Below are 11,451 nucleotides of genomic sequence, written 5' to 3'. Positions count from 1 at the left end.
AGAGACTTCCTGAGGGAAGAAAGTATATTTTCTGTCCCATGCTGAAGTACTTTGATAAAAGTAACAAGTGAAAGGCTTTCAGCTTTCCATCACTGTTTAGAACTTTGATCAGTGATTTTTGCAATGTAAAACCACCTGATTCCTATATCCTGGATTCCTTTTCTCAAAAGCACAGAAGCCAGCACATAAGTTCTATCACTGACCGATCCAAGGCAAGTTTAATATATTGATCGTTGCTCAAGCACATGATCCCTGTATTTTTGCAACAGGAATAATTGGTTTCATTAAAATATCCCTATTTGTGACTTCTCTATGTAGTGAAAATTAGACACAAAGCATGCTTTAAGTATCTTTTTTTAAAAAAGTGAACAAAAAGGTCTCTTCTTTTCTTAAAAATAAAGAACTCAACCTTTTTTAATTCTAAAAATATACCTTTGGACATATACACCTTTATTATGTCTAGAATTAGTAAGTTATAGTGAGGCAATATTTGCCTGGCCTAGCACTCCATTAAGGCATTGTTCATGTGCAAGACCCAGATACCCATACGTATATTGTTTAACTGAATTAACACATTCATGTTCATGAAATTCTTTTTTCAAATGGTAAAACAAAAAAAAAAATTAACAAAGTTAGCAAACACGAAATATATCCCAAAGAGATTGAATGAAATGCAATGAACTAGTACCTATGTAACACATTATGTATTTTGATATTACATCACTGTTTCACAACCAGATCACCAAAAGAACTCTTCCAAGTTCAAACTCAAGAATGCTCATGAAGAATAGCAAGGTTCTCAAAGCCTTAAGACCAAAAAATTATATGACTGACTGTGACAGAGGCAGATAAAGTACCAACTACCACAATTAAAAGGATCAAAACATTTCACGATGAATAATTCCTTTTTGTATTGATGTTACTTGAAAAATAGATAAATAAATACATATGAACAGAATGTATATACTTCCATATATGGAAAGCTTAAAAAAGAATAAAATAATGAAACCATGCCAATAATAGTATTGCACATCCATTTTTCAGAAATATAAACTAGAACACAAAGCATGTAATGCTCAGTTGTAATACAGATCGCTAAGATTGCTAATCATATTTAACACTGGAATTCTACATACTATTAAATGGAAATCTGTATTGAACTCAATAGCAGAATTCCCACTGACTTTAAGAGAGTCAAGATTTTACTCTTGGTCATAGCACAAATTACTGTATGGTTTATATTCAGAACAGTTACTTTCCATAGAGCACAAATAAGGAAACACTACCAGTACAATCACAATTCCTGTCAAAGAAAAAACAAAAAAAAAGTATCTCAGCATATTCCTGAATGAGATCAGAATCTGGACTGTATGGCTGTATGGCTTGGAAAATTTCTTTCTCCAAATCTACACAGGGTCCAGGGTCACAAGTTTGTTCTGGGAAATGTCATATATAATGAAGAAATTCCCACAAGTGTATCTGTTTGAAGAAGCCAAAGCAATAATAATATGGAAGTCTCCTCTCCTACTTGCACATCAGTGGGAAAATATTTACTTGTCAATAATGTTATCCATTTGCTTTGTTTCATTCTCATTTAGGTTCTGCATATTTCAGTGAGAGGTCCACAACTGGAAGTTGTACCGAACTTCTTAATTTCTTGAAACATTACTGGAGTGTTTATTAGGACTTTAGAGGAGCTGTTCATGGTGCTGTGCATGTGTGGAAGCTGACCCATACCTGTATTCACAGCTTTGACACGAGAGCACAGAACCTGGGGGTGAGGGTGGAAGGGGGAAGAAAGCATTGCCAGAAATGATAATATGATAATTTTGAAAGATATGAGATGAAATACTGAGCTCTTCTTTGGGCAGCCTTCTTTTAGGTGTGGACTTGCTACAGTTGCTGGTTATCTGGATGCTTGGGGTAAAGTATGTCACTATACACAAAAAAGTAAATATATAAAAGCTATGAGCTTTTGTTTACAGGAAGAAAATTCCCTTGTACCATAAAAAGGGATCTCTTCATTCCATAAAGAGAGATCAGTGCCTCAGAGGAGGCTAGAATTAAGGCAAAGACAGGCCTGTGCTCACAGAGAGAGGCTCCATGTTTCCCCACTTTTAAATGATAATGATTCATTTTAAACAAAGCCCTACTCCTATAATTTCTTATCCTGGTGGGGAATTCCACTCAAGCTAGCAAGACCCTTCAGTGATAAGATCTGCTTGCTAGGAATAGGGCCTGAGAAATTTTTATGCGTTCTACATATATGTCTATAGGTATTTGCACACACACGCGCACAGGTGTACATATACACACACAAACATGCACACACACAGATTTATAAATATATGTATATATATGTACATACACAAAGAGACAATATTGAAAACCATGTCAGACTTGGAGTGTTATCGGCTCGTCAGAACCATTTAAACTACTATCTACGCAGTACATATTGAAACTCAACTTTAAGATTTTTTATTTTTATGTACAGTTCATTTTGTTTCTCTGGAAATAAAATATCTAAATACAGACAGACTGTAATGTTGTATATGTATAGCTTTCAACAATACTTTAGCTGAATAAATGCTTTGTACATAGTTCTGTCTTTTAATGGAGTTTACAGCTACATTGATAAAATGGATTCCTCATTTCCTTGATTGTTTTTAACCAATAACAAGCAGAGAGACAATTACAAGTTAATATTAATAAGCAGCTCAAATAACACTGGTTAAATTATGTACAATACAAACCATTCATACAAATGATGACTAGGATATTGAATTTCTTACAATATTTTGTAATAAAGATAAGACAGCCACTTATAACTTACATGTTCTCCGCCAGACATTTTCCTTCTTAGACATCAGTTGGAGAGTTTTTAAGTATCTTAGGTGGCCTAAACTCACCAGGTTTAAATAATCAGAGCTTAAAGAGTCAGAGAAACATGAAACCAGAATGTCTGCCCATCTTTACTAGGAACAGGCTCGCTCCATGGAAAAAGAGCCACCTAACACCACCTCAAATGTGCCTACTGTGTGCTGGAAAAAAGTCATGATGCTTTGCTGTGTTCATATAATAAGGAATACTGAACTCTAGTCACACATTTTTCCCATTTTAACAAGTATTTACTCCTACAGTATTATTTACCAGTACAGCTACTCCAAGCAGTAGAATGCATGAGGGGGGATTATTGATTGGTGTGTACACAAAGGACTTTCAAAGTGATTTCCATAACAGTCTGTGTTAGAAACCATTCTCTGTTTAGTTAATCCATTTTGCTTGATGATAGGCTATCCTGAAACCTTAGGTATCAGACAATGAAAGCTCTCTTTAACAGGAATCTCAATAGATGTGAGCTGAAAAGAGTGTGTGTCTCTGTGTATGTGCATGGTTTTATTTCAAATCCGTAGTGATTTACAGCTAGATTGATACATGGAGCTGACTGGGCAAAAATTACATTAGATTGTTTTCCACTAACATATTTGCAGCCGTTTGACATCAGCAGCAGCAGGTAGACACATTCCAGGCAATAGATGTGGCCTTCCTCCTTGAGGTTACAGCCCTGTCATACAACCTCTTTTATTCCCCAGGCTTCAGTCTCAGACACGTGTTGGTCCTCACCCTGATGGGAAGTAGGGTGTGTCACTGTGGTAGTTGTAATCGGGACACACCTTCTGTACTAGTTTATAATCTGTACTATAAAAGGAAATGTAAATACAGATTACTTTAAAGGGCTTGGAGCAGAGCCATGACACGTGGCTCTGGGTCTGCTCCTGATAACAGGTTTTTGAAGGGTCATAGTTGCAGAGTGTGTTCTTGGTAGCCTTGTCAACCTTTTCGTACTCAATTCGACAGTTAAAGGACTTGGAATCTTTGGCATCAATCACCGTCTGTTGTGCCAAGTCAAATTCCACTATTTTTGTAGGGGGCACTAGGCTCACAGATACATTCCCTTGACCAGTGGAGTTATGCCTGAAGTAAACACTAAACGTCCCATTGCCATGGTCAACGATTTTCCCTGTTATTAACAGATTTAGCTTCACAGTCTTGATGTTGGAATGAAAATCGCCCCAGCCAAACATTTTCTTAAATTTCCCAGTCTTGACGATGGGCCGTCTCTTTGCTCTAGGCCGAGGCTCTTGCAGGTCTGTGGAGTTCCTCAGCCAGTCCCAGAGATCTTGCTCAGAATAAGTTTCTGGGGCATCGTATCGCAGGTCCAAGTCTGTATCATTTTCCTTTCCACGAAAAGTCTGTGACAGCAGTCGGCTGATGGACAAGTCTTTGCTACTTTCTGTCCATATGTGCTTTAGTGTGGATTTGGAGCTTCCTGATTTTAGAAGTTCTGTTTTTCCTCCATTTGTTAAATTTGCACACGTAACCTGAAAAAGAAAGAAGGGGGAAAAAAAGGAAGGATATATTGAGATATGTAATACAAAATCCATCATTCCCACCTGAGACCAAAATGATCAGATTTCAAAATCATAGGGAATTTATTTTATTTTTGAGAAATTAAATTATATCTCTGTATTTAGTAAAACAAAACAGAAACACCTGTTTTCCTCTTCTTTTGTAGTAGTTTTTACTTTGTTCTCTTTTGCAGGTCTTTTACACTGGCCTTCAGATTTAATCCCAGACATTCACATTATTCTTCAGCCTGAAAGCTACTTCTGTTATGATGCCTGTAAGTGATGAGTATGTAACAAATTACTGCAAAAACTAAGGTACACAGCTATGTCATCCTCCTGTCTGCATGTGGCTTCCACTGGCCATTTCTCAGGGTGAAGTACTCTTGCTTGAATGTTCCCTCTGCAAAGTGACTGTGTCTTCCGCCATCTGGGCCATATCAATCTGTTGCTGGCCCTGGAGTCCAGTGTCAGGGTTCTGCCTTAGTGGTGCCAGCCTGACCATGCTCAGAGTCCATGTCATTATAAATCTAATAATAGTAATATAATTTTCCTACTCCTTTTGATGAGTGCATATTGGTCTGTGTTCTTGATAGGGACCTTCAGTCACAATGAAAATAGAAGTAATAGAATAATGAAAATGTTAATCAACAGCTGTATGTACTGTGTGCTGTATCTCAGTTAATGCAAGAGGAGTCACAGTCTTATAGTCCCTTACAGATTAGCTACTGATTTGCCTTGTCTGTATCTAGTATGACAAGCATTTCTCCTTTGTCACTTCTTTATTCACACCTTCCTCCACAAACCAAAAAGTGATCTATGCAAGACAGAAATCCATTTGTGTATTTAAAAGAAAAACAGGGCCACAAAGTTAAAAGTAATAATAAAAAAATCCTGCAAAATCAGTTTTAAAAAAGACACAATCTAGCAGCAAGTTCTTACAAAATCATAAACTTCAGACATAGTTTTCTACAGAATTTAGTGTCAGAGCAATTTGTCTTATTTATATTTTTTCTCTTTGCCTTAATTGTGTGGAAAACAGAGAACAGATGCAGTCTCGCAGCTGCCTAACACGCAGCACTGGTAGAGAACTCTGACAGAGCATAGCAGGGAGGGCTGGAACTGGCAGGGGCAGTGGGTGGGTGGAAAAGGACTGACAATATCCTTAGTCCCATTCCACCTAAAAATTCGCACCAGACACACTGCCACGTTTTTTGCATTTGAACTGCTCTGAAGAGGCCATCAAGTTTCTTATTTCTCTTTTCATGGCTACACAGGAGACTCTGAATATGCCTGTTTTATTCCTCCGTGTTCTGGCACTGATTTACGCGCTTCTATCATACTTGCAGTTTTATCTTTCTCTTCACTTAAAAATGAATTGAGTGTATTCCCAACCCAGGAAACCCATTGGAAACCAGCTAGTATTTAAATCATGTCCCCTGCCTACTGGTACAACTGGAGGTATATGTCAGGGAGGATATCTATCACAGCATGGCCTTTTCATTTTCTAACAATTGTGGAATTGAAGCATGCTTTCATTAGTTTCAGCACTTTTTCAAGGTCAGTTGAAGGCACATACAAAAAATCAGTCTAAATTGTCTTAAAACACTGATCAGATAGGAGGAAAGTCCTGAGCCTTTTACAGTAAATAAATAGGTAAATAAATCCATCACATCCCACACTGTACCTCCCCAGTGTATTTCAGGTTGGTGAGCCAGTAAGGATAAAAGATAAAATATGGGGGTTTTTTTGGATTTTTTCAAAGAGATTACCTCCTCCTCTTTTGAATGGAAGGACTAAAACATAGACTAGCATTTTGATAGCCAGTTTGTAGATGCCTCTTACCATAAACACAGTGAGCCAGGAGAGAAGCTGTAATGAAATGCACTGATGGTGCACTGCTTAATGAAGCAGCAATGAAGATGTCACAGGGAGAAAGAGACTCAGAATATAATTTTGCTGTGGCATATGGGGAAGGAGTGCAAAATAAGAAAGGAAATGTGTTTAAAAGGAAAAATGTGCCTGTGTAGCATTAATCTGTCAACCTGCTATGAATCTAAGCAGTTAGCTAGCACAGCTAGTATACCTGCAATCTATTTTTCTGTGCCACTATATTTTTCTGTGCTCACAGCTTGGTTTTCCTTTGTTTTCCTTTCTGCATCCAATGATTTACATTTCATAGGATTACACTATAAGTTCCACATAACAAGATGTAATGGTATAAAAACCTTTTGACGAAACGGTCTCTTTTTCTTCAGATGTATAAAACCGAACACCCAGGAAAGGAAGGAGATATTTCTGAAATGGTTGCTGACTGATCTAATACATGTGTTTTTTTGAAACCAGTATATTTCATGGATATGGATGATTCAGATTCCATGCATGCTATACTGCTTCATACCTGATCTAACAAATACAATTGATTGTTACTGTCATCGATTTTGTAATACCTGAAAGACTTCTGGTCATGCAGTTAGCCCCAAGACCTCTGTTTGCAATTTTCAGCGTGGGTAACCGGCTGCATACGTGATTAAAGACCTGAACCTGCCCTCCCTAGTCAAGTGTCTGTGTAAGCATTAGAAAAAAGAGCCCACAAGGGTTAATAAAAAGCTCTAGAATTCATTGTTCTTCACTAACATTTTCCAGACAACTGCTTTTCCATATACTGTTAGTATACTGTGTGCTGTAGAAAGTAGCTATATGTATCCTCAGAGACTTGCACACCCAATAATACGGAGCATTGCTGTGTAATAGAATTTCTGCAAATGCAGCAGTTATTTTCACATGAACTAATCCACAACCTTCTTCGCTCTCTCTGCTTTTCAACCACAAGGCTGCAATAATACAGGAAAGATCATGCAAATCCATGAGATTTTGCACTTAGTAGTGTGAAAACTAGCTTACTGAAACATAGACCTATTTTAGTGGTACATGAAAAAAGAATCTACTTAAAATGGCTTATGGAGAGCTAAAACACTAAGCAGCCCAAATTCTTTGGTGGCTTTTTTGTCCTCTTCCTTGAGTATATTTGCATATAATTCAGAAACTTGCATACTCTATCAATTAGCTCAGTGTAACTGGAGTTGCCTTCTTTTCCACAGCCAAGTGTCCCTCCTAGACAAAACATTTAAAAGTTTGGCCCACTAGTACTGGGCCTGGCTAGGATAGAGTTAATTTTCTTCATAGCAGCTCACATGGTAATGTCCTTTAGCTTGTTGACCCAAACACTGGTAGCACACAAATGTTCTAGCTCTTGCTGAACACCGTTCGCGCAGCATCAAGGCCTCTGTTTCTCGCTTGGCCCCTCAAGTGAATGGATTGGTGGGGTGCACAATAGGTTGGGAGGGGACACAACTGAGCAGATGCCCTGAACTAACCAATAAGACATTCCATACGTTATAACATCAGGCTTAGCAATTAAAAGGAAAAGAGGAAGTTTCAGGGAGAGTTAGCCATCTTTTGGTGAGGAACTGGCTGGGCATCACTCTACCCATGGGAGGTAGTGAGTGTTGCCTTTGCATCACTTGTTTTGTTTTGCTTTCTTCTGTCTTCTTCCACTTATCCTTCACTTATTAAACGTTTCTTATCATGACCCCCAAGTTTCCTTGCTTTTATTCTTCCTTTCCTCTTCCAGTCCCACGTCCCACTGGGGAAGAGGGGGGAAGTGAGCAAGCAGCTGTGTGGCGCTTAGTTGCCCACCGGGATTAACCCACACCACCAATACATTGAAATATATCAATGTTGCAGAACAGCTGAGGAAGGGGATTTCCTCCATGACTGCATAGCTAGAAGTGGGTTTTAATTTTATGGTATCAGAAGTGTCTGCACAGAACAACAGTAAGGAGCAAAAATATTTAGATATGCTTATCCAGTGCTACAAATGTCAGTGGAAAAGCACTCAGTAAGCATGGCAGGCTGACCTTTGGTTCCAGTCTTGTACTTTTAAGGGAAAGTACAAATTTCCACTACCTAGTAAAGTTTACTGGTATCAAAAAGGTACCAGAAGCTGCCTGCCTGGTAACTTTGTTCCAACAAATAATGACAAATTGTTATTCCATTTCTTCTTCTGCTTCTAGGACGGAGCAGACAGTGGTTTCACTGGGCACAATATCCCAAAGCATCGTTAAAAAAGACAGGAATTGATCTGTAATTCAAGTTTTACTCCATTAAAACATAATACTCCATTAATTATGTATCCTCCTTTTTGATGGTGACTAATTATTTATTATGATGTTTAACATCATTAAATGTATTTTAATGAATATATGTAGTTTATTTAGGACTTCCTAAAGTAAAGGTAGTTTATTTGTCTCAGAAATTTTGGCGTTGTCTTTCAAGACACTGAGCCCCAAATGCTTTGGCAGGTCAAACCTGAACATTTGGAGCAGAGAAAACAAAGTTGGAAAGGGATGTCTGGAAGCCATGAAATCCTCAAGTGGTGATTTAGGTCCTCTTCTCAGTGAAAAATCAACCACAGCTATGTTAACATTAATTTAAGACTGATCAATTTGAGATTTTAAAAAATAGTCATTCAAAGAGGTACAGAATGCCTCTTGATTTCTCACTCTTTTATTTTAGCTCTATTACAGTTCATTACCTGTAATTACAGTATTGGTTTAGAAATTATGTATTTATTCCTCTGAATGCATGACTACTTGAGGGCAAATGAAAACATAAACAAACAATCTAATACTCAGGATAGAAAATGTCTCTCTTCAGGTAAACAACTAATCAAAACCCAGATCGTTTTTGCTGGCATAGTACTGTAAGAATTTGGCAGCACTGTGCTTGAGTATGCTTTGTATAAAAGAGTTCAGAATTTTCTTTCCTCAGCCAGATATTTCAGATACAGCATGGGTAGGAGAGTACTGATGGGCATAACTATAAACTGGACCATTATCAAGGCAGGACAGAACTCAGAAAATTTTAGTTGGGTCCTGTTTCTTCATATTAATCCTGTTTATGTAATGGGTGGAGAAAAACCTGGACCTACTTTACTATTCTACTTGGATCGATTTTTTTTTTTTCTATACCTGTCTACGCAGTGTACAAAGTTACTAGTGGCATGGAAAGATTTTATTCAGTGAGTAATTTCCAGACAAGTCAAAGCCAATATTCTGCAGGAATTTGACCATAAACAAAGAAACTGATAATGGAGATATGATTATAATGGGAGGTGAGTAAAACACAGTGAGGGACTTGTACCTGTTACAAACTGACACTTTGGAAAGGGAGTACAAACATGGAAACCCACGCACATTAATACTGCACAGAAACAGACCTCTCTGGGTTTAAATTACAAGCCTTTTTGTTACATGACATGAAAAGAATCAGGATTGGTCAATAAAAAAATGCAAACTCAGATGAATCTGACAAATGGAACAGAAAATCGTGATCAGCTGTGCCAAATGAGAACACAGAAGCGGCTATGCAGGATCAAACCAAAGACTCGTTTAGAAAAACATCTTGTCTCCAATAGCAGCTATAAGAGGTGGTGCCTGGAGAAGAGCAAGAACATGGCAAGCATATGATAGTCCCCTAATTTCTTCTCAGCTGTCAGATTCCTAAATTTCTCTGCTAAATATTTTTTGTGTGTATCTTTTCTGTTTTAGTAACTCTCAGTAGACTGCTCTTCTGTGCATTTGTCCACTCTGACCCTTTGTAAATTTTTAACCTCCATGACAACCTTCAGCAATGAGTTCCACAGTTCTGTTCCCTTTTACTGTTTGTTTTGAACCTGGCTCCTGATGCCTTCTTTGGAGAACCCTTCATTCCCCAGATGGAAAATTCAGTCTCTATCCAAATTTCCCATGCTCCTCCTTAATTTTCTTTGCTACTACACTTTACAAATTTTTTCTGCAAATATCAGTGAGTGGAAAATGTGATGATTTCTAGCTACACAAAGAAGCCTACTTTCAGCCCACCAGTACATGCCTCAGCTATATCTATTCATAGTAGTAAAGAAATGTTGATCACTTTTCCAACCCTGAGTGCTAGCCTCCTGGGTCACAGAAATAATCCATTGTATGGAAGCCATTCTATACCTATACATTTAAATTCCCTTTCTGTCCTTTTCTGAAACATACTCAGTTCTACTCAAAGTTCTGTCTTTAAGATAGGGAAAACAGAATTGCACATGGTATTCAAAACGTGGCAGAACCATGGTCTTGCATGATGGCAAATGACCTGTTACTTTATAGAAGTATATATATATGTATAAATATATATATTTATATATATAGAAATACATATATAGAAGTATAAATAGAATAAAATTCTATTACACTTTTTTCTCTACTAATTCATAATATTTTATTTGGTTTTGATCACTAATAAGCAGTTAACTGATGCTTGCATGGAATGGTCATAAACCTAAAATCTCACTCCTATTCATATATGAAGATGGGATTTATTTTTTCCCCATGTGTTTCACATTACATTTACTACCACAGAATTTCATTCCTTAGTGTACAGCCTATTTAGTAATTCTGATAAGATATTTCTGCCATTCCTTACTGTTGGCTCTTATCTTTTCTATGCTGAAATATTTTGTCATCAACAAACTTTCTCACTCACCTTTCTCAGGTCATTTACAAATACATTGCACAGAAAAGGTCCTTGCACAGAGCCCTGCAGAATTCATATGGTGAGCTCCTTTCATTACTGACCATATTAAAAGAAGTATCTGAAGTTCTCAACAATCTTTTTTAAAATGATCACTTGGGATCATTCAGTTAAGCATAAAAAATAGAAATAATAGAAATTTTTGTCATACAAAAAACAAAGGGAAGGCAAAATGTTTTTACTGACTTTAAGTCAGGAAATTGAACTTAATATACACTGTTACCACAGTTTTTGTGAGAACTACCTTAGGATTCATAAAAACCAGCTTAATACTATCAACTGTGCTCAGCTCAACTTTAAATTCTGTATTTTTATTGTTTTAATCTATGAGCTATCATGCTTGTTCTGAATGGCCATTTTTAGAAAGCAAATGTGGTTAGCTGAACTTTTTTCATCATTCATACAACAGAGGTTATACAAG

The 11,451-nt window shown here is 37.2% G+C and overlaps 1 protein-coding gene across 3 annotated transcripts in view; it reads right to left on the bottom strand.

The window, feature by feature from the left end:
• Window positions 1–2,455: 2,455 nt before the first annotated feature.
• NXPH1 (neurexophilin 1) overlaps window positions 2,456–11,451 on the bottom strand; it is a 142,290-nt gene continuing 133,294 nt past the window's right edge. For all 3 annotated transcript variants that reach the window (XM_037387227.1, XM_037387226.1, XM_037387228.1), the window contains one exon: window positions 2,456–4,382. In XM_037387227.1, the coding sequence (XP_037243124.1) occupies window positions 3,621–4,382 (762 nt within the window). In that variant the 3' untranslated portion in view covers window positions 2,456–3,620. The remainder of the gene's footprint in view (window positions 4,383–11,451) is intronic.

Source organism: Falco rusticolus, chromosome 4, assembly GCF_015220075.1.
Source record: "Falco rusticolus isolate bFalRus1 chromosome 4, bFalRus1.pri, whole genome shotgun sequence".
NCBI classification, from domain to species: Eukaryota; Metazoa; Chordata; class Aves; order Falconiformes; family Falconidae; genus Falco; species Falco rusticolus.
Note: the sequence above shows the minus strand (reverse complement) of the source record. Positions and strands in the feature narration are given on the sequence as shown.